The sequence below is a fragment of the Populus nigra genome, chromosome 18, assembly GCF_951802175.1.
Source record: "Populus nigra chromosome 18, ddPopNigr1.1, whole genome shotgun sequence".
Lineage (NCBI taxonomy): Eukaryota > Viridiplantae > Streptophyta > Magnoliopsida > Malpighiales > Salicaceae > Populus > Populus nigra.
Window position 1 is genome coordinate 13,807,072 of NC_084869.1, and position 23,929 is coordinate 13,831,000.

Genomic DNA, 23,929 nt, shown 5'->3' on the forward strand with positions numbered 1-23,929 from the left:
CTCAGGTATCTCTTTTTCGTCTGGTATTTTTTGATTCATGGATCCAGCAAATGCTTCCTGCGTCTTATTAATATTGCACAGAAATCCGAGAGCACATAGCATATAACATGGTCTTCTCAGGACACCAATAACATTGATAATCCATAACCTTTCTCCCACCTTGATTTATAGGCATGGCTAATCAAATGTCTCTTGATGCTTTCTAATTTTCATGTCCACGTATACATAACTACAAAATACACACACACACACACAGAACCATAAACTAATTATAAATGGTGAGGTGACCTCATTTATGTCACTCTCAAGCACGATGCGACTCCCTCGTAAACTTTGAAAGAACGATGAATTCTCCACCTCTTTTTATGACCTTTGAAAAAGTTGTGCTTTTTGCCTGCCCTTTTGTTACTTCTTTTTTCCTGGTGAAGGTATCGTATGGCGCATGCATTGCAGAACATGAAGGTAAGCTTTCATTTTTTTATGGACAATGACCCTTTAACTAATAGGAAGAGGAAATTCGATCATTAGACCAAACTCTGTCATCAACTGGACACTTACATCCATAACCCATTTGCATAAGTTACATCTCGAAGATGCCCAAATTACACTCAACATTGCTAATTAATATCGAAGAAAAAGCCAAAGATTGATTCGGGCTAGCATAAAACAAAATGCTAAAACAATATTAGGGACATACAAAGAGAAAAAAAAAAACCCTTTCTGCTTGGCTTCTACCATGTTTTTCTTGAATATTTTTTTGACTGTTTTGGAACAAAACAGAAAAGATAGAGAAAATAGGGTTTTTTTCATGGGCAAAACTTCTCTTAAAAACTTATTACAGTATGATTTAGCTTGTAATAATTAAGCATATAAATTAAGGAAAAAAAGAAGAAGAAGAAAACAAGAAGAAGAAGAAAGGGAATGGAATATTCCTGGTTTAATTAATTACTTCTTCTCCTCTTTCTTTTCTCCCTTCTTCTCTCCCTTCTTCTCTTCTTTCTTCTCCTCTTTTTTCACTTCTTTCTTTTCTTCTTTCTTCTCTTCTTTTGCAGGTCCAACTGAGATTATGTCCACTTTCGCTACTTTCTTCAGCCTTTTCACCACTGCCACTGTATCCATCTGACCTATCACTGTTAGCTTCTGATCTTTTAGATCTGCTGCTATGGAATCAACTCCTGTTTATGTTCAAAAAAACTTGTTAAGCTCTGCTTTAATCTGTCTCGCCAACTCCAAAAAATAAATACAGACAGGAAAAAGAAAAAGAGAAAGGGAAATACCATAAATATCAGCAGCAGCTTCTATAGCTTTCTGCTTTGTCTTAACATCAGTCATGGTCAATACCTTCAACACCACCTTCTGCTACAAATTAGGAAATTAAAGAGAGCTTTTTTAAAAAATAAGGACAATATCAACATGTATTGGACATGAAAATAAAGAAGAACTACAAGGTACCTGAGCCATTAGAAGAGAGGATTGAAGAAGAGAAGTATGAATACTTCAATAATTTGCGGTGAGCTTTGTATATAAAGGGTTTGAAGATGTGAACAGTGGTGCTCCTATTTGTTTGTACTCTACAGGTGAAGGTGGTGGGTGACTACATGCAGATATATTTGTGTAGATCCCTGACACTTTTTGACAAAAGTAGAGAAGTTAGCGTGATGGACAAGTTTGAGCCACTTGATTGCTTGAATTTGTCATTATATGTTATTTTCCTTCTTTTTAAAAAGAAAAATATTCTCTCCTTTATTGTTTAATCTATAGAGTAGGCATATGACCGATCATGTAATGTTTAGGGTTCTTAAGAAAATTTATCTTATTTTTCAATTTGATAAAATATTTTTATATTTATTTTAGAGCAACCTAGATCGTGTCAATCCCCAATCTACCCATTAATTAATTTACAATTGGATCTCCAAACTAAAACATTTTTCAACCCGGCCTCTAGATTATTTAATACATTTCTTAATCGAGTCCTTTCATGCATATTTGTTAATATTTTTTAATTATTTTATCCAATAAAATGATTATTAATTACTCAGAATTTTATGGATCATATAGATAAAAAAAAATAGTCTAAGAAGTTATCCAAATAGGTAATTTAACTCAAAATAATATAATTTTTAAAATTCAACTCAAATTTTATATAGGTGGATATATTCCTAAAGAAAATGGAAGTATTCTTCAAATCCTATTCATGCTCAGTGAATCTAGATTGCTCAGATTCGTCAAACTCCATTCCAAAGCTCTCAAAAATGCATTCAAAACTTTGACCCGTAATCTAGGCCTTTGCTTGTTGATTTTAGATTTTAGTTTAATTGTTTTTCCTTCTCCGTTGTTTTCTAGTTGTTTTTTATGTTTGAAGTATTTAAACCTATCTTTTCGAATTTTATGGGACTTTTGCAAAATAAATAAAAAAAACTATAAACATTTACAACTTTAGCTGTGTTCTATCTGGTCCTAGGATTTAAACATGTATCAAACTCATATCCAGTGTTAAAATCTGATCTTAATTTCCTATTAAAAAATTATGGTGATTTTGTATGGAAGAATCTCATAATTGATTGAAAAATATTTGATATATGGGAATGAAATTGAAAATCATACAAGGTTTATTCGATATATTGTTCCTCCCTTAACTAGGGCACGTAGTTAACTAACACTTTTCATCATGGCTTATGTGGGATTTAGAAATGAAATGCGTAATGGCAAAGGCGACGGAGACCTTGAAACCGCACCTTGTCGGCCATCATATATATATATATATATAGAGAGAGAGAGAGAGAGAGAGAGTTGGAGATGGAGATAAGGAAGAAAAGTAGAGTGACATGAAAACTGGGTTGACAAGTTGAAAGTTGTGACCAAACTGGTTTCTCCATAATTGATTTACTCTTTCGGTTCTGAAGATTCTCTCTTCTTTCAAGAGCTTGAAACGAAAGATTGGGTACCCTACATCTACATGGTGAAAATGGCCCCTCCTCTTTTCTTTCTTCTGAACATTGAAAGACTTTTCCTTTTTCATACCCAATTATCAATTACTAAAGCATCCGTTTACTTGCCGTTATTAGAATGTAGTAGTGAGGGTGCATGCGGATATTGTATCTAATTATTTTTCTCTTGCAAATGGTGTTCAAAATTGCAAACTGTCAGGTATTTCAAACAGAACGAATGGAGCCTTTTCTTTTGACAGCTCCGGATATATTTATTGATAGACACCTTGGAGCCAAAGAGACAGCCATTGAGAAAAAACAATCATCCAAAAGGGGTTGAGAAAGTCGGGCAATCAAAGCCAAAACCAAGTTCAGAACAAAAAAAATAAGAAGCCTTAAACTGCAGCATGAGCTAAAGAAGAATGCGAAGAACACCAAAAGGCAGTACATGGTAATGAAAAATTCAACGTTTTCTGTTGCAATTCTCTTCCTTTGGTTTCTGGCCACTGTAACCACTAAGATTAGTTTTTGTTATGCATTTCCAACATGGGGTGTGGTCAGAGTGAGAGAGAAAAGGCACTTTTGAAGCTCCAACAAGTTATAATAGATCCTTAAAAAATTTGCTAGCTTCTTGGCCTGGTAAAAGGGATTATCGCGAATGGGCTCAGGATGTCTGCCATAACATAACAAGTCACATCCGTAAGGTCCACCTTGTATTTCCTTACAAATAACTGAAATGAGACGGACATTATTAAGGCAAGCACACTCCCTTCTTTATCAGCATTACCTTGTCAGGATGTCGCCTTAACCATCTTCTTCTAGTATCCTATGTAAATTTCTCATCTCTAACCATGATCGATCCTTCCTCTTACCTTTTGTTGGTAACTTTTTGGTTCCTAATTTGTTTCTTGGAGTTGGACTTAACAAATCAATCTCTCAGTCTAGAAGCGCTCTTAATTTGCTTTTTGTTATCACTACGAATAAAGACTACAAGCACTAGCAACGAAGTTCAATGTTCATCTTTTTCACGTCACTACACACAATCAGATGTTTATGTGCAGCACAGCAACTGCTGAAAACTTGCAGGTGAGTTCATGATCAATGGAACTGAAGTGTTTGAGCATGGGCGCACAAGGAAGTGTATTGGTTTTATGTGAGCATGGCACTCGGATTTGTGGTTAGCTTTTAGACCCTTTTTGACTTCTTGATTACTAACTGGAGATGGAGCATATCTACTTTGAACTATCAGTTTTTGGATTACATGAGGTACAAATTCGAGGATGTTCTACGTAAGCTCTGCTAGATATTATCTGTTTCCTTGAAGTATCGTGTTGTAGATTAGTTTCTATTTCTTTTCTTGACAGTAGCAGTACTTAATCTACTAATCATATGCTTGTTATAAGATCAATCCTCATTTCAATATCAGAATGCTAGTTTATTTCATCAAGGCATCATATTATAGTGATCTCTCAATGTGTTTTAGCACCAGGAATAATAATGCATATCAAAACGTAACGCAGAGCAAATATCTTAACAAGTATTGAACATGAAGAAATAATGCATAATATTATATCAAACAAGGTTAACATAAATCCATACAACAAAAATTAGGATTAAGTTAGAAGAATAAACATAAAAAAGTAAATTAATAAACAACACCGGCGAAATGAAATTCGTCAAGAAAGACTGGCAGTTGAAGGAAGAGAAACAACAATGTCTAAAGAGCTCGAGACTTAATAATGTCAAAGCTCATTTCGCTAGGATCTGTTGCTTGCAACTCCACTTGAATGCCATCTAGTTCCCTCTTGAATCTGTCTTTGGTGCTTGCATAGACCATCTTACTTCTGATCCTTGATGTATCAGGTGACCTACAAAGGCAAAACAATCTAGTAATTCTGTGTCTGGTAAGCGTTTCACATCTCTTGTTCAAAAAAGTGACTCCAACAAGCAGCGAAGCATTAGCCAGAGTATCATGCATAGTTTGCTATATATTTTTGGTTTGAGCTAGGCAAATATAGGAAAGAAAATTTTAAGCAATTTGAGCAACTATGCAATTACCATGCAATGAAGAAGATTTTACTTTTCTGGCAATTCTCATTAGTTGTGAAATCATAGTCAAAGACAGCATAGCGACACTCATCAGCAGGTAGAGATGCAGCGAATTCCTCGTAAGTTTCTTCAGGGCTCCCAAGTTTCTCTACCACCACCTGCTGAGACTCAATCTTGAAAATGATGAATCGGTAGTTCCTCTTTGCCTTTAGTTCCAAGAACTTCAGCTTACATTCATCATCAACAGCCATTCCAGACGCCGCGTTCGCCTAATTAATCCAAATGTTTAATTGGAAAATATAAAGAGAAGAAAACAGACATATATGGATCAAACAATTTCCGAGAAAACATATGGACCATCCTGCTCGATAAACACGTACGGTGGATTGAAATTACAAGGCATGAATCATTTGAGCTGCTGAATTCAATGAATGAACAGAAATGAAATCGATTTTTAAGAAATAGAAATGGTCTCGAATAAAAATTTGATGAAACGACAATTCCTGCTGAATATCCACATATTTGATCCAACATCGCATCATGCTAGGCTTCTATATAAATTAATGAAAGCTAGCAATGTAGAACTTAGAAGATTAATGACACATGCTTTTCAGAATATCATATGAACGTAGGAGGTAAGGAGCATACCATGTTGAATTCCAATGAGAGCAAAAACCTCGTGAAAACTCAGGAAGGAGAAGGGAATGGAAAGATGGGCGTGCAGAAGAGGAGAGGAGAAGGGGGTAAAGATCAGATCCTTGATTCGGGGTATACAATGAGGTCAGACAAATACGGGGAAGGTGAGAAATTTGAGGGACAAAACATGGGTTGAGAGTTGTCTAATATTCCTAGGCTCATCGTGTCCACAACAACGGTTTCACGCATCAAAGACAGCAAAAATAGGAAGCTCTAAACAGATTAACGTTGCCACGTTATGCCCGTCTTCTCAACCCCTCTATCACGTATCAACTTGCTGCCTCTTTGTTTCTGAGAAAAAAATAAATAAAAATAGTGTGCTCTATTTTAAGGGTTTGCTTATAAATATAGTAATTTTTATCAGGGTAACGGTCATTGATCAGTTATAGGTTTTCTAATGGGATTAATTTTGCTGGTAAATTATTTTACAGAGAATGGCAAGGTAGGGTTCCATAGAGTTGGGGCCGGGAAATTAAGCTGCGATTAGAAGAAAATAGATGTACAAATTCACCATAAATATTTAACTGAGCATGGAAAATTAATAGTGCTTAGTTTTTTTTAAAAAAATTTTATGTGCCCTCTTTTGGTAAAAAACATTTACAAAAACCAGTTGTATTTTAATATATTTAATACATAATTATTTTAACAACTTAATATAACCCGATTTACTTAACATATCTAAAAACAATCCGGACAAATCTTAATCAGCTCAATATTAAATGATAAAATTAAAAATAAATTTAATTAAAAAAATTAAAAAATAAAAAACTCAAGTTAACCCGAGTAAATTCACCAAATTCATAACACAGGTTATAAGACCAAAATAATCTTATAAAACAAACCAAAAAAGCATAAATTAAAAAAAATATAAGGAGAAAAAGTGAAAATTAAAAATATTATTGCAATGAATAATATTTTGGTATTTTTACAAGTAGAAATAGTATTTTTATAAGAAAAAATAATAAAATAACATTTTATTTACCACTTTCCTTGAAGCATGTAAAGTAAATATTAAAAAGCTAAAATAATAATTTTTTTGTATTTATTTTGATCGTTTTAATGTATTGATATTAACAATAAATTTTAAAAATAAAAAATAAAAAATATTATTTTAAAACATTTCCAACAAAAAATATTTTAAAAAACAACCTTTTTCGTAATCTCAAACACATTATTAATCTATTATTCATCTCAGGACAGTTTCTACCCTACAAAGTTCACTACTTTAGGACCTTGTTTCTTTTTTGATTTTACATGAACATCTTTTGAAACAGAAGGATCGATTTTTGAATCAGATGACTTGTCTGCTGGAATGCTATACATGTTTCCTGTCATAAAATCATCATCAAGCTCATCTCCACTTACAAACTTAGTCACCCGCCCGGGAGGCCTTACTTCCCTTCCAGTAGCTGAAATTTGCAGATAAATAATGGGGTAAGTAAAACATGGCACATTATATAGAAAAGAAGAATAAGAAAGGAAAGAAAGAACACATAAGGTCTTTAAAGAATATATATGCAGACAAGATTCATTTTCAAAAATTGTACAAGACAGTACTGGTTTGCAACCCATGCCCTATTTTTGACAATTCCCATATCAAGTCTCATTTCCATGGAGCTCATGTTTCGCTTTGTGACCCAAACTGTGGGTTGACACATCATACTAGGATTTGTATACGACTCTTTATCATGTTATATCAGCCTCTATCCTATTACTGTAAGGCCACACAATTCATACTTCAACCAGCAGAACAAAGCATTTTTGATGAATTACTGTTATCAACCATTTCAATAGAGCACGGTGATTTTTGCCAGCTCCGGTAGCGTGTATCAGATTGTACAGTCAAAGCAGCTACCATTCTTGATCTAGCACTACCTATTTTCCGGTTTCCTATTTTCTCTTGTTTGTCTAATAATGTTTTACTATTTCATGACGGTCGAGAGTTATAGCTGCACCTCTATTCAAACTATTTCATTCACCATCCAAATACTCCAGAACTTAAAACAACATCAGCAATATACACTGCATAAGCAAGGAGACAGGCTCTAGGCCAATAAATAAATAAAAAAAAAAACAAGTGTCTTCTGTGTGTCAAATTTTAGGTAACCAACTCTATAAGCAGAAGATTTAAATAAAGGCAGTTAAAAGCTGGCATGTTTTATGCTTACCTTCTTTGCCAGTGGCTGCAGAACCTCTCAAACCCTTATCAGGACAATCTCTAGCCAAATGTGTTATACCACCACATACTTTACAGCAACCACCCTGTAAGAACCCGTGTATTTCTAAGATGTTGGAAATCAATGAATGGATAGTATGCCTAGATGGCTGAAGATGGAAGTCGATTGAGCATCTAGATACCGAGCATGTAGCACCACCATAAAAAAACAAAAAAAAAAGAAGAGCATAGCAGACTGCATTATGGCAACAGCAAACATTAAAATAGTGAAGTTCCACATACCTTCGGGTATATACCACGAGTATTTTTAGGGCAGTCCTTGCTCAAATGTCCACGTTCATTACAAATAAAGCAATTGGCAAACTTTGTTCCCCCTGCATTATAAAAAGAAATAAATCACTTCAGTAATAACAACAGCATTGTCAACAACAAATGAGTTATCATGAAGGTCCAATTCTCTTAACAAAATCAGTGATTACTGTGCTCAATTTTGAATTCACCCCCACTTAACAAGTCCTACCACTAGTAATTGAAAAGGTCTGTACATAATTAATCTATAAAACAGCTGATTCCAAAACCTAAAAATATTTATATAATAATTCCAATACAGAGTCATTTTCATTATGCAATAAAAAAAATTAAATAGACCACCACTTTTCCATAGACCTGAAAGAATGATTCTGATTTACCAGCAGTCATGTTGCCCTCACCAACAAACAAACAATCCAAAAAAGTGTAGGAACTAAACAAACTGATCACACAATATCTTACACCAAGAAATGTCTTATTTCCATTGAAATTAATCGCATAAAGAAATCATTCAAAAAGTCAGCCAAGCTAGAGCTATTTAAACTCCATTGAAAGATGATGTACCATCTTCTCTTGGCTGAGGACATTGAGAAAGCGAATGCCCTTTTTCCCCACAATTGTAACACAATTTCTGGTCCATGGTCTCGTCATTCTTGTTAGGACAACGCTTGAGGCTATGCCCACGGTGCCGACAAAGCAAACATATCTGCAGCAATCATCATTAACACACAAAAACACCACCGTCATTTTCTTCATTTAAATAAACAACACCTCACATTCAACCAAAAAATCAAAATTTCAATGAGCAAAAAATCTTCAATTATAAACATATTCCACACCCAATATCCAATTCCAAACCTACTTTTCTTTAAAACCCACACCTATAACACTATTAAGAGCAAGAACCCATATCAAACTCAATAAAAAAGCACTTTTCTCTAACGAATCCAATACCTACCAGGTAACAAAGACTCAAAACTTTATAAGAATTATCTATCAAACCCAGTAAAAAAAAAAAGTAATCTTTTTTCTCTAAAAAAAATCACAAGACTCAAACTTTCAGAGAACTATAAACCAAAAGCACTAAAAAGAACATACCTTATTCCTTTCCCACTCAGATTTTTGAGGGCAAAGTTTGGCAATATGGTCTTTAGCTTTACAAATAAAACAACTATCACCAGGCTTCATACCAGGAACTCTAAGTGGGTGTCGTCTAAACCCTTTTTTATAAGGCTCATTTGGGTCCGACTTTTTTCTCTTGAGCAAGCTCTTTTTCTTCTTCTTCTTGTTGGGATCCTTGAGTAGTGTTGGTTCTGGTTTTGGAAACAACTCAGGATGTTCCCCTTTGAATCTCTTTCGTGCTAGTTTCTGTCTTTTGCTCACCATCTTTTCTTCAAAGTGGAGATTTTAAGCAGAACCAAAGAGGATGTGTTGAGAGGAACTTGAACTGAGAGGAAGCTGTGCTGTGTCTTCGTGCAGGGTATTACAGTGGCAACGTGTTCTTTTTTGCTGGTGACTAGTGGGAGATGGAGGAGGGGTTTTAGCGCTTTGCAGCAGATTTTATTTTTATTTTTTTTATTTCTTTTGCTCTAGCTCCCAAGTCCAATGGATCAGTCATTTTTTGGGCCCACATTATGGGTCACAACGCACAAGATTGAATCAGAATTCCTTCGGTAGAGAAAATGGCCCAAAGTCTCGAAATAAAAGAAGTGCTTACATCCAAATTAGGTTTGTATTTTTTTTTTATCAAAATTCTTAATATTTAAAGAAATTATTTTAATTATTTTTTTAAAATACATCAACTGATATAGAGGATAAATTATTTTTCCGTATAAGTTTAGATATATAAGTCAGTGTAACTATTAAACTATGATGTTTTATCATTTAAAAACAAGATGAAAATATCAAGATTTATTCAAGGGGTGGAGGTAAAATATTTCGATTCAATAGACCTTAATATCCTAATTTATATATATAAATAATTTTTTATATTTCTATTTATATATATATATATATATTTATAATCTTAGTATTTTTCTAGTCTTTTATGAATTGAGACATGCAGAGAGATATTCGGAGACTTTCATGAAATATATATATATATATATATATATATATATATATATATATATATAAAAAACGTATTTAATAAATATTCATTGTCATCCCTGATAATAAAAAAAAGGATACAAATGCCACAAAACCACGTAACTATGGAACCTTCATACCATTTTACCCACAAAATGAAAATTACCCAATTAATTATGACTTTTAGGCTACAATTTGCCTCTTATCAGAATGGATCAACGTTTTCCAATTTCCGAAGCTTTCCTGGTGACACAAAAGAAAGCTGAAACATTAACTTAAACGATCAAGCCCATCAAGAAATGAAATTGTGCATGATTTTCAAAACAGTCGGAAAGGTTACTCAAGTGAATGTTTACTTTCATGGAAAAATATATTTTAATTATGATTTGTTTTGACTTCTTATATTTAATTTGTTGCCAGACATTTCAATATATATAATTAACTAGAAGCAAGAGGTCGGCTTGAACTAATTAATAATAAATTAATTAATAATTCAATTGGAAAATGGATGTATAATCAAAACAAGTTTATTAATTATATATTGGATACAATATTCATATATCTGTATGCGTTGCTCATAGGCAAATTCAATCATATAAAAATAATACACAAAACACACCCAAATCTACCTATAATTAAACAACATCTGGGCAGCACCTTAGTGTGATTCAAATAATTGGCACAGCACACACTAGTATATATGCACACGAAATACTACAAATGGTGGACTACTCAGGCCGGCCGGCTACTGAATTGGTGCACTCCCTTATTGTATTTGTAATTTGCTGCCTAGCTAGTATCTATGGCCACACACATACATGTATACTCTTGATTAATTCCTTTCCTTTCCCTTTCAAAAGGTTTAATTATAATAAGGTGACATTGCTGGGGAGACTGTGTATTTTACTGGTTCAACTGGTGCTGGGGCAACTGTGTACTTCACTGGTCCTGGTGCAACAAAACCAGAACTTTTGATATCAGCCATCAATCCTCTTCTTGCATTTCCTTCTTGTGCCTCGCATAATTTGGGGAGAAACACTCCTGACAAAACAGAGAAAAGAATGGTGTAAGTGGCATGCAGTACTGATTACTTGTGTTCCTTTACGATTAGTTTATTGAATGACGGAAGATCGATGGCCATGTTTGTTATTTACCTTCAGCAGCAGCAAGGTTGAAGTAAAGATCGATAACGTTAGGGCAGCTATCGTAGCACTGAGGAGAGCAAAGTTGTTGTGCAAAGCGAGACTCGAGGAGAGAATCTGTTGAGATTCCAAGTGATTTTCTGTCAAGTCCACATGCTTTGATGCATTGGTCTGTCTCAATCCAGTTCCTTAATCTATCAGCCTCAATTTCGGATGTGCGACAGGTGTATGCTTCTTCTCCGGTCCTTTTCACGCGTTTCTCGAGCACGCAACGCTTGCCGGCCGATGAGATTGCATAGGCACATGTGTCTTGGTCAAGATGTTCACATGCTATTTCTCCTGCAACAATAATACCATTATGATCAAGTAATTTGTTAAAGAAAATCCAAGAACATCAAGAAGGGCTGCTAGCTAGCTTCTAGCAATATTGCCAGAGAAAGAGAGAACGAAACCTTGCTTACCTAGAGTACCTTGCACACAGATGGCAAGGGCAATAGCCAGGACTGACAGAATTCTGAAGCTAGAAGCCATAATTAAGCACAGTTTTGGTTAAAAACAGGAAGCTGGTGCCCGATATTTGTTAATTAGGCTTCAAAAAGTTGGCGACAACTTTTGTGTTTGTCCTAGGAGGAGTAAGTTGTGAGGAATGAGAAGAGCTGGATGTGGGGGCATTTATACTTGTTAAAGGGCACGGTAGAATATTGGAAAGCAGTGTCAGGAATGTTACTGTAACAGTACTGTCAATGTTAAAGAATGTGTTAATGAAGATTTTGGTCATTGGTGTTGACCCCACAATAATGGGGTTTCGTGCCGCAAAGGTCGTTAATTTCACTGTTCCGAAAAGAAGTTGTATTTACCAGTCAAAGATGGCCGAAATCAATGGCGGGTGTGTGACTCTTACCATGAACATGATCCATGATTTTGGAAGTAGTACTTAGGTTCTAACTTTGGCTTGTATCAATGGTAGCCGCCGGTTCGAGAACCGCTGCTCATGCTGCTAACTGTCGAGATAGTGAGAGCTGAGGGCTGCTGCAGGGACGGAATTAGGATTTTATGTATGGGGGGCTACTATATGCTAATTAATATAAGATATATTAGGATTAATATACATTGGAAAATAAAATGAATATAAAGTGATTATAGAATAATGTATAAAATTAATCTTTGGAGGGAATAATGCTTTTTGTTTTTTGAATGAAGGAAACCTTAATTAAATTTAAGGGTATATTTGAAGGATATTAAAATTCTTAGGACTAAAATTAAAAATTTGTCAAACTTTTAGGGGTGCTGATCTGGTTGATTCATTGCATAAAAATCTTGGTTTGGTATGTTAACGATTTGACGTACGGGTTAATTAACGATTTGACTAATTAAAAACCAATGCAATATAGAGAGTCCAATTTGTTCTTTCTCGATGTCTGGATATCAGTACTATCATGCATGATGCTAAAAACTTGATCAAGTACGCAGTTGATTAATTAGCTTATAAACAGTTCAAATTTAAAATTTCTACTTGAGATTAACATCGTACTCGTAAAGTAGTAAAGTTAATTCTTTTTTTTTAAAAAAAAAAAAGCACTCTCGATCTTCATTTTCTTCGTGAGTCGTAAGGTATACTGTGATCGATGTTTTACACCATGGAAAGAGCATGTCAGGTGTCACAGCTAGAATTATGAGTTGCATGGAAAGAGGGTAAGAACTTTCATGGCTCCTAGAATTGTGAGCTGCAGGGAAGAGGGCAAAAACTTTCTCGAGAGCGCACAAAGAATGGACTTAGCTAGCTAGGTGGCTGATGAGTTATCAAATCTTTTTTTTTTTTTTTTCTCTTCTTTGAATGGAGGTTCTTCACGATGAGTTTACTGCCTGTAGATCCACTTGTCTCCGCCATTTTATACAGCAAAATTAAACGTGCATAAAGAAGATATTCAAGCCAACTTGTGTGTATCAATTAAGACTAAGTTCTTTTTCATTCATCTTAAATTTCTCTGATTAATGTTGTATCCAAGATCATTTAAATCTAATTTTATTTTACTTTTTAAAATCTTCAACCATCGTAATAATTTCTCGGAATTTCGGTGCTAAGGGTTGAAGGAACAACAATTAAGTTACCACCTTTACTAATTAATCATGGACCAAACATCTGAAGTTTTGAGTTAATTATTACGTACGTTATACATGTATATATAAACCATTAATTAAATTTAAAATGATGATTGTGACAAATACACGTGGAGCTGATTCTCTTTGATTGTGATTCAACCTCATGAATAAAACCCACGTTTTAGTTCAAAGAAGAAAAACGAAAAATGAGGAGAAAAATAACACAAGCCTCACTCGTGGATTCAATACGTACCTAGCTAGTGCAATTTACTTGACTTTTCACATTTTATATATATATATATATATATATATATATATATATATATATATATATATATATATATAGTGGAGCATTTGAATATGGCCTAATGCACTCGCATATTTATAAATATATTTAAAATCCAATGAGAATGAGGAGTTTATTATCAGTTGATAACATTGTTTTAAAATCTAAATTGAATTTCTGCATCACCTCAAAATTAGATTTATTTGAAATCTAAACTGGTTTGAATTAAAAAAATTAAAATAAAATCTAATCTAATTAAAATTTTAATTAATTTGTGACTCAATTAACTAGATCAAAGTTTGAGTATCAAAAGAAAAATTATCTAGTTAAAATTATAATATTTTAATTTTTAATATATTTTGGATCGACACTTTTGATATAGAACTTATATCAGATCATGTTTTAAATAATGGTTGATATATAAAATATTTCAAATATATAGCTAATAACAATGTGAGAGAACTTGCTAATAACAATGTGAAAGAGAAACATTTTCGTGAGAAGATTAGAAAGGACGTTGACTTTTGTGGCCCGTCACTCACGGAGAGGTAGTTACTGGTCAAGTGGCGACCAATACTTACTGTTTGTACATGGACCAGAAGTTAGGCAGCTCCCATGATTAGGGAGAAAATCTTGGGTTTATGTTCGTAATTTAATATCTTACTTTCTTTTTTTCTGGGCCTAAACTTTTGGAAATGACGTGGTTCCATTCAACTTCCTGGTAAGAGAGATACATTAACAGGTTTACTTTCTTGAATTTTTTTAAAAAGAAAAGATTAAAACGACGAATTATGATTAGCCATATATGCTCATTATTGCTTGATTTATGCTGTTGATATCATTATATATTTACCTTTTCTACGATGAGCTCATTGAAAGACAAGTGTTGAAAGAGATGCAAATTAACTCGAGAAATTTTATACTAGCTACTCACACCATATATATAACTAATATATATAAGCTATAAAAATACATAAAAAAAAAAGAAGGGAAATTAAATTGCATACCATCTCACAAAAAAAATCATAAGAATTCTCTCACAATATATATTTATTTAATTTCCTTTCTCTTGTTTTTCTCCCCTCTTTATATTTATTTCTCCCCTTCCTAATACTATCTAGGTGGTGGTCCAGTGATAAGAGTTTGAAATCAAGAGGTTTGCTTTCTCTGTGGTCTCAGGTTCGAGCTATGTGGTTGCTCATATGATGACCACTAGAGGTTTATATTGTTGTTAACTTCAGGGCCCATGAGATTAGTTGAGATACGTGCAAGCTGCTCCATACACCTACGTTAAACTTTAAAAAAAAAGTATCCAATGTTACATGTGAGTATGATAAAACTTGTCATGCACTTCTCCTGCTAGCTAGCTAGCTTATGACCAACGTTTTGGGCTTTTGATTCTTATATTGTTTGTTGGGATTTTTCCAAGCAACTCAAAAGAGAGAATACAAGTCATGATTAGTTAGCTAGCTAAGATGTTTGAATATTACGACAAGGAGTGCTCCTATGGAAGCTTTCTGGGTTTTGTTTTATTAGTTGATTGAAGGCTTGCTTGCTGGGTCTTGTTATATTACATAATATAGTTGAACTTTCTCATTCTAGAGACTTCTTGCTTTACCATGACGAAGTTTTTCTACTTCTTTGAATTATTTCTTTCTTCTTGATGGTTTTTGAAGAATCAGCAATGTACTCAAGGCCAAAGTAGAAAAAAAGATGCCTCTTATTTTCTCTTCATTTGTTGTTTTTTGAAGTCGATAAAACTGTCTCTCTCTCACAACTAGAAACAGTTTAAGCAAATCTACAGACTCCCCATTTCCAAGCATTTGAGGTGGAATCCATAAACTACTATATATCTAACCCACAAATCTCTTTGAAAAATGACTTCAAGAACTTAATTTTCCATAAAAAAAAAAAAAAGTTATACCCTTAGTTTTTTTATGTTTGAACCAGTCCGGTTTGATTTAATTAGAGTTAGAAGAAAGTAAGTTTCAATATTTACACCCTTAGGTTTTTTATGTTTGAACCGGTCCGGTTCGGTCCAGATCAATCAATTTCAGCCTTTTAAAACCAAATTGATTTTTTTTCTAATAGGTTTATTTATTTTATTTTTTTCACGGTTCGGTTATTTTTTTTATTTTTCTCTATTTAATCAATTTTTTAGGTTTTTTGCTCATCCCTAATAAAAAATGATAAAATATCTCCACCCAGGATCTCTCTCCTACTTATACGTGAGTGTGTTTGGTATTGTGGTAGCTGTTGTGGTTTTGGTTTGAAAAAAATTGTTTTATAGAAATTAATTTTAGTTGAGGTTGAGTTAGTATTTATGTATGTTTGGTTAAAATTGTGGTTGAAATTGAGGTTAAACAAAAAATTGTTTAATGTATTTGATTAATAATACTTTTGAAATTGAGGTTATACAATAATTTTAAAAAATATATATTAATATTAATGGTTTTTAATTTAAATATTGTAGATTTAACTATTGCTATTATATCATGAAATAAATAATACTGTATATAAAATATTTTTTATTGTTCCATTAAACTATCTACAATTTGGGATTGCGATCAAATTCTATAAATGCTACGTGTTCAAGCGCTTTTCGTCTAATTTATGTAGTGTCATTGAATAATGTTAAATACTAATTTTTCGAATAAAATACAATTAAAAAATAAATTTTTTTTTTATTTTACTGAGTCGGACCCGGTTCAATGCATTTTGAGTTTTGAACCGGACTCGGTCCGACAAGAACAATGAATGCATACTCCACTATTCAGTGAACAGTGTATCATGATTCATCCGCGCAAAACAGCTCTGTCATGCTTTCCTTCCCCCTGCGTTTCAAACGCAAAAACACTGTGGAATCCATGAACAGTGAATTATGTTTTTTCCTTTACTAAATAAGTTGTATTTGCATTTTAAACAAAATACAGACGCAACCTCATTACCAAACGGTCTCTAATAGAATACTACCTGTTATTATTGCACAATCACCATAAAATCTTTTAAAATTAATTAATTTTTATAACAACAAAAATAATTAAATAGTCGTTTAACTACCATTGATCATGCTTATATTAGTAGTATATTATTTCGAAATTTTTTTTCTTACAGAAATTTCCATTTTTTTTTTATCAAATCAGTCACTCAATTCTAACTACTTTTTTTATCTTTTATATTTTGTAAAATAAAAAATCAAAATAAATTAAAAAAACACGAAAGTGATGAAAGAAATTAAGTTACACATAAATTGAAAAATATAAATATTAAATATATAGTTTCAAAAACTATAATAAATAAATAATTAATTATTTCTCCTAAACTAAAGGAACTAACTTATAATTAACTCAAAATAGAAAAGCTGGATTTGTTGCTGCTAAATGGAGTTCTTGTTGAAAAGCTGGAAATGTTGGAGCCCATGCTAGTGCTTTCATACACAGCTCGTATTAAAATGTTGGGTCAGATGGGCCACTACATGAAAAAGGTACCACATTTTCTTCAACCCATCCTAGTGCCTCGCCTTTTTGTTTTTCTTTTTAACCATTATATATATTTGGACATATTTCTTTTTGTGTAAACTTTGAAAACTCTCGTATGTAAAAAAAAAAAAATTCAAATCACATTAAAAGTATAAATGCCATATGATTTTACCAATTTTCAAACTAGTTTCTCCCCGGCCATATACCATGTATATAATCTCTCTTATAAAAATAATTTAAAATTGATCCTAGTATTTTTAGTTGGACCAATATCATTTCTTTCCAAAAAAATTTATTTTTAAATTCAAAGAAACTACCTAACCAAAGAAGAGTAAATGAAATGTGACTATTTTGTTATTTGTAAGGAAATTTTGTATATCCTTGAAAGAGTATTAAAAAATCAATTAAGTCTAAAAACATCAACTATTAGATAAAGTTCTAATTTTGGTTATTAAAAATTTAATATCATATTAAATCATCAATTTAATTTAAAAATTTTAACCATTAAATAAAGCTCCGAACAATGAATATTATGAGCATTAAGGCATGTTTCTCAAATACCATCATGCAAATTATACGAATATTTCTACATGATAAAATAAATATATAATAAACTCCTTCAAAATAAGTATATAATGCAATACCTGCATGATGCTAAAGCCAACCCCAAATATACCAACATTAGTTTATCATTTCAACAAATTTTGTTTTAGTAAACTCACACTCGACCAATCATTAATTTCATACTCCTACCTTATATAACAAAGAGATGTGAAATCTCAACCTTTACCTTTCTAATTAATTTAATTCTAATAAAATTGAATAATATTCAATAATAAACAAAAATCTTAAGCTTTAAGTGTATCCTTGTTTTTTGTTTTATAAAAAAACATGATCATCATACCAAAGCAAGATCCTAGCTTGGATCACTTAGATGAACTGATTCTTATAGCATTTAGCCATTGTTGGTATAAAGGTGTCAACTTTCATTGTTTGAAATTTAAAGCTAAATAACTTTATAAAGGTGAAACTAGTTCTGAATAAATCCTGAATAGAAAAGAAATAATATTTTTTTTATCCACATAAAATGTATAAAAAAACCCTAAAATGGCCCCTAAAAAACCCCATGGGCTCGACCACACGTCCCGAGCCCAAAACCTCCATGGGTTCAGGCATGCAAATCGAACCTAATACTGGCTAGAGAATTTTTCTAGGACCCCACTCAGGTCCTTCAATATTTTATATTGATTCAATATATATTATTTTGAGTTGAACACAACTTAAAATAACACAAAGATAAAATTACATTTCAACCCCTCCTCTCTAAAAAAGACAGATTTATAGGCTATAATGTTCACAATCTCTTTATTTTTAATATTTTCAGCATATATATTTTTAGAGTCTATCTCTCTAAAATATCATTGCACTTTACAAAGTTACTAACTTTACTATTGAAGAGTCTGCACGTCCATCAAAAAGGATCTTTTGTAGGTATCAGCTACCAGCCACCTGGCTTATCAGTCATCGCCTACTACTACCACATCTACCAGTCACTTAACTTACCAGGCACCGCCTACTACTACCATAACTATCGGTCACATGATTTATTAGGAATCACCTATTACTAGTTACCAACCCCATTGGCTTTCCATATCAAACCACCAGAAACCTTGACTAAGGATAATTGATTAGATTGCTTGAACTATGAGATCAATCAATTATTCAACACATCAACCTTATTTCTAAGCATCTTGGATGTTAGAACTCATCAACTAGCGTTGTTTATAAATTGATAAAAAATCCATCAGTTTCTCAAATTTGTTTTTGACATTTCCATGTCATTACATGACACATAACCAAGACACATATAGGATAAGATGCAAAATAAATCTACCTGTTACCACAAACACTTTTTCCTAACCAGACTTTTAACAACTCACGAGTTAGGTGCAATTCCTCATTTAAACCGTTTTGGCAACCCAAGATCAAAATAAAACCTTACCACCCAAGTAAGTCTTAGTAGCTATGGTAACACACTTGACCCTATCACCATCGCCACTAGTCGCTCTCAATACTCGTAGCCTGCTGCATTACCTAGAAAAGTTTGGACAAAATGACATCAAAAAGAGTATTTTGCCTCCATACTTATCAAGTCCCTTTAGGGGTTACTCACATTATTGTGATACCCGTACACATAACAGATACTCTAGACATGCTTCCCCTAGCTACCACAGAATGACCTTTAGTTACCAATCTCTTTGTTTCACGCCAAACTCTTCAGGCTCCCTAAAGTCTAACAAATCACCACATAATACATGATCTTCGATGATAATGTAATTTTATTTTTAAAATAATATTAATGATATATACATACATTTTCTAACTATATATATTCAATGAAGGGCTTCCAGCCACTCTCTTTTAAGAGAATTGACTTAGTCTCCCTAAAGCATTATCCCCGTAATCGTTAGGGGTTGATCTTGGATCATCCATTTTTCAGTGCAGTCTCGGACTAATATATTCTTCAATTGATGCCAAATGTCCTTTCACTAATTCACCAAGGATTGATCTTGGATCCCCTACTTCACAGTATAATCTTAAACTGACACAGTTTTCAGGTGAAACCTAAGGGCTCTCACTAATTCACTAGAGGTTGACATGGGATCCCATATTCTCCGGGTGATGTTTAGGGGCCTCTCACCAATTCGTCAATGGTTGATATGGGATACCTTATTCTCTAGGTGATGCCAAAAGGCCTCTTGTCAATTCGTTATGGGTTGATTTGGGATCCTTCATTCTCCAAGTGATGCCTGAAGGCCTGTCACCAATTTGTTAGAGGTTGATCTTTATTTTTTTGCCTCTCCAATATAGTCTTGAATTGACACTACTCTTCAGTTGGGGGCTCTTAAGCCCCCACACCATCATCATAGAGGTTATAGACCTCATAAGGGCTTCTAAGCCCCCACACTATTACTAGGGAAATTATCGACCTCCCAAGGCTTTCAAACTCCTATGTCATCCTAGAAAGGTCACATACCCCCCCCACACTCCAGTACGACCACTCTTCAAGGGATGGACTTGGTTTTCCAAGTGTAATAGAATCACCCTTCATGGATCCGTCCCCTCTGCCATTTAGAAATTTTTATAACTATGGGCGTCGCCATTGATCACCCTCATTGGGTTCCCTTCAGCCTTTTAGAAATTCTCTAAGTACATGCTTATCCTCCATAGGTTTCCACTAGCCATTTAGAAATTCTTCTGAGAAGAAACAGCTTCTTCTTCATAAGTTTTACATAACCTTATTAAAAAACTTTTTAAATATAAGATCTTTTATGTTCCATCTCACTCTCTAAATACTTAGATTTTTTTTCAAATATGGCGCACACACCTACACACAGACTCTCCAGTTTATTACCCGGGGTTGCAACCCCTTTTCTCATATAAAGAAAGTTTGATAAACTCGTCATGATAACCAGATATTTTTACAAGTCTTTGCAGACTAATACCGTAAAGAATTGGGAGCTACTGATGGATCCAAATAAAATGAACTCACACCCCCCCAATGGCCTAAAAAACCCTATGGGCTCTACCACACGTCTTTAGCCCAACACCCTTTTAGGCTCGAAAACGCGCTTCGAACCCAACACTCATTAGAGAATTTTTTTGGGACTTCACGTGGGTCCCTCAATATTTTATATTATACTAGTACATATTATTTTGAGTAGAATACAACTCAAAATATCATAAATGTGAATTATACCAATACATATTATTTTGAGTAGAATACAACTCAAAATATCACAAATGTGAAATTACACTTCGGCCTCTCTTCTAAAAAAAAAGAAAGATTCATGAGCTATAGATACACCATGAATCCTTCCAGCTAAATGTTCATAATCTCTTCATTCTTAACATTTTCAACATAATATTCTTAGAGTCTATTTCTCTAAAATATCATTGCACTTTCTCTCTCTAAAAAATTATTGACTTTACCATTGAAGAGTCCCCACATCCGTCAAATGAGACCTTTTATAGGTATTAACTACCAATCACCTAGCTTTCCAGACACCGCCTACTACAACCACAACTACCAGTCACCTGGCTTACCAAACGTTGCCCCCCTACTAGTTACCAACCCCTTGGGCTTTCCATATCAAGCCATCATACACCTTGACTAGGGGAATGAATCAAATTATTTGAACCAAGATATCAGACAATTATCCAACATATGAACTTTATTCCTAAAAATCTTAAATTTTAATTAGTACTCATGAATTCCAAATCTCCATCTATTTATCACAGTAGATATAGGTATATATGAAAGTAGTTTTAGCACTCAAATACAGTTAAAAAGAAAATAAACATAAACAGAAGAAAAGGATTCATTAAACCTAGAAAATAACATTTCTGTCAAATATACAAGCTTAACATGGAGAACTTAACAGTTGACATTCATAATTTCCCTTGAGAAATAAACTATATACTGCAATTGAAAGATGAGGACCTTAATTTCTGGTGTGAGAAATACTTTTACATTGACTGGAAGAAGGGAAGCAAACTGATCCATTTTTTGCATAGAAACTGAATCAAGTGATTGCCGACGGCCAAAGTTGTCGATGAGAACATACATATTCTGAAGAAGAAAAATCCATCAACAATCAAAGGCACAGACATTTACATCATGTATATATTCTGTAAAAGATGAAGCAAGGATAGTTTAATTCCCTGGTACGGCTTGCAATAAGCTAAATTCTATAATGACTGCAGATGATTCTTCATGAGTCATTCAAGCGTTGCGTTTGCATTACATACTGACAATGCTTGCTCGTGCAAGTATCAATAAAGACAGGACCAGCAACAAATCAATTGCACTACCATAGGCCCATAGGAAACGATAATCCGACATGAATCTAAGACATGGCAGGCCATTGTTTGTCCATGAGGACATTGATGCTTGGTTCTTGTCTGATGGGGTGCAAGAAAATCTCAATCCAATATCTTCCTAGCAGGGAATGAGCACAAAAAGTCTGAACCAAAATCATTATGCAATTAATAAGTTAATGTTGAGCCTTTAATTAAACTAGGAGAATTTAAATTATTTTATATGACTAATTGAATTCTGTAATCTGTTAATTAGGAAAGCCGGATTAAGAAAATTTACTTCAGATTAACTTTGTTTTAGGAAATTAATCATGGAGGGGGAGAAAAGCAAAAGGAGAAAAATCAAATATTAAGTACTTTCTGTTAATTACCGTGATATTTTACTAATTAATTCTACTAATTTATCTATCCCAACTAGTGATGTACATCATGGTTAAACAAAAATGATCATAGAGATATCATAACCCCATCGATCTTTTATTTCATCAAGGGACGCAACTAGCTAGCTAGTACCCTTACAAGTGATCGTAGCTATGATCATGGATAAGTAGAGTACTGCTAGCTATGGAGTTCAGTAGGGAAGAAATCATAGGCAAACACAAGTTAACAGTCAACAAATCATGGATAGAAAGAGGGGAGTCTCTATTCTACTGTGTTAAATACTGTTTTCTCTTAAAGGGTCCAGCTACATACTACCGCCATCACCTAGTTTACAGTGGACCAGTTACCTGAGTTTTGCAAAAATATTGATGAAGAATTGACACAGGGCTCAAACATATTTAGATAAAGAAAATCAAAGCCACAAGAGTAGGGTATTATAAAGCAGTGTAATCCTAAAAGTTCATGCAATTCAGAAGAAAAACATGTCCATATAAGATCTCGTGTTAGCTTACCTTTAAAGGGTGGTGAAAATTTAGAGCTATTTGCTGGAAAATTCCTAAGGGATCGCATGATCCAATGAAATGACTAAACATTAACATCATATAGACATCAAAAGTCATTAGATCAATGCGATCCCTTTGGAACACTCCAACTGCACTAAGGATTTGATAACAATTGAAGAGCTGTTGTAGGTTTTCAATGTAAATAGCTGATGGAGCAGCACACGGAAATACAAAAAAACTAGGGTTGGGTTGGTTCTTGTTTTATAGAAAGAGATAAGAAATATTGTCCTCTTCTGCTCCCTCACAGTCTCATGAAATATGACTCTTGCCATGCTAAATTACTAAAATATCTCCATCCAATCATACATTTTTTTTAATTGGATTTTACAGTTTAACCTAGCAATGAAATGGAAATTAGGGTTCCAGGTATAAGTGTGTGTGTATATATATTCACATACGAATTCACTTCATGGTCCAAGATATTGTTCATACACACATGGCATCAATCTTTATTTAAGAAATTAAACAGATTTATATGGATAATAGTATTAAAGTTTTTAGAGCTTGTTTATCTATGACGGTCAACTATTTGATGTTTTTTTAACTGATTATAATTTAAAACACGATTGGCAACGTACACAAACACACACTAACAAATTAAAAAGGATTATTGATCATATCAGACTAAACTTTTGGGTTTACTTAACCAAAATGTGGGTATGAGTTGCAAATATTGTAATATAAAAAATTTAAAAACCTTTTCATCTATAATAATTCTTTGGATATTTGATCTGCTTTAATAACTGAAACAATGAGATAATTGAATAGAAACTATTCAATTTAATCAATAAAATTAAAAAAGTAAACCAGTAATAAAAATAGTAGACAAGATAACGAGCGGCTTACATAGCT

The 23,929-nt window shown here is 33.3% G+C and overlaps 3 protein-coding genes across 4 annotated transcripts; all 3 read right to left on the bottom strand.

Annotated features, from left to right (window-relative positions):
- Window positions 1–524: 524 nt before the first annotated feature.
- LOC133678463 (heavy metal-associated isoprenylated plant protein 39-like) lies at window positions 525–1,589 on the bottom strand. 2 transcript variants are annotated; one of them, XM_062100759.1, is made up of 3 exons: window positions 1,453–1,589; window positions 1,278–1,356; window positions 525–1,175 (listed from the first exon to the last, which is right to left on the bottom strand). In XM_062100759.1, exons 1-3 carry the CDS (start codon window positions 1,459–1,461, stop codon window positions 946–948), a joined length of 318 nt encoding a protein of 105 aa, XP_061956743.1. In that variant the 5' UTR covers window positions 1,462–1,589; the 3' UTR covers window positions 525–945. The 2 variants fall into 2 exon arrangements, with proteins under 2 accessions (XP_061956743.1, XP_061956741.1); XM_062100757.1 differs by having other exon boundaries at window positions 1,278–1,359; window positions 1,453–1,586.
- A 2,885-nt stretch (window positions 1,590–4,474) lies between these two features.
- Window positions 4,475–9,709, bottom strand: LOC133678362 (uncharacterized). Its single transcript, XM_062100650.1, has 7 exons — window positions 9,256–9,709; window positions 8,722–8,863; window positions 8,131–8,222; window positions 7,841–7,934; window positions 6,879–7,081; window positions 4,986–5,245; window positions 4,475–4,795 (listed from the first exon to the last, which is right to left on the bottom strand). Exons 1-7 carry the CDS (start codon window positions 9,541–9,543, stop codon window positions 4,645–4,647), a joined length of 1,230 nt encoding a protein of 409 aa, XP_061956634.1. The 5' UTR covers window positions 9,544–9,709; the 3' UTR covers window positions 4,475–4,644.
- Window positions 9,710–10,756: 1,047 nt separating this feature from the next.
- On the bottom strand, window positions 10,757–12,019 carry LOC133677770 (uncharacterized). The gene is made up of 3 exons (XM_062099875.1): window positions 11,849–12,019; window positions 11,400–11,726; window positions 10,757–11,286 (listed from the first exon to the last, which is right to left on the bottom strand). The coding sequence occupies exons 1-3, from the start codon at window positions 11,916–11,918 to the stop codon at window positions 11,108–11,110; spliced, it is 576 nt and encodes a 191-aa protein (XP_061955859.1). The 5' UTR covers window positions 11,919–12,019; the 3' UTR covers window positions 10,757–11,107.
- Window positions 12,020–23,929: the final 11,910 nt, after the last annotated feature.

Excerpts from the sequence above, each read along its gene's own strand:
- LOC133678463 (XM_062100757.1), bottom strand. Across the intron at positions 1,176-1,277 it reads AGCTGCTGCTGATATTTATG|GAGTTGATTCCATAGCAGCA; the intron begins GTATTTCCCTTT and ends GAACATAAACAG.
- LOC133678362 (XM_062100650.1), bottom strand. The coding sequence starts at position 9,543 with ATGGTGAGCAAAAGACAGAAACTAGCACGAAAGAGATTCAAAGGGGAA. Across the intron at positions 8,223-8,721 it reads TCCTCAGCCAAGAGAAGATG|GGGGAACAAAGTTTGCCAAT; the intron begins GTACATCATCTT and ends TTTATAATGCAG. Across the intron at positions 7,082-7,840 it reads TGCAGCCACTGGCAAAGAAG|CTACTGGAAGGGAAGTAAGG; the intron begins GTAAGCATAAAA and ends TGCAAATTTCAG.
- LOC133677770 (XM_062099875.1), bottom strand. The coding sequence starts at position 11,918 with ATGGCTTCTAGCTTCAGAATTCTGTCAGTCCTGGCTATTGCCCTTGCC. Across the intron at positions 11,727-11,848 it reads CTGTGTGCAAGGTACTCTAG|GAGAAATAGCATGTGAACAT; the intron begins GTAAGCAAGGTT and ends TTATTGTTGCAG. Across the intron at positions 11,287-11,399 it reads CAACCTTGCTGCTGCTGAAG|GAGTGTTTCTCCCCAAATTA; the intron begins GTAAATAACAAA and ends CTGTTTTGTCAG.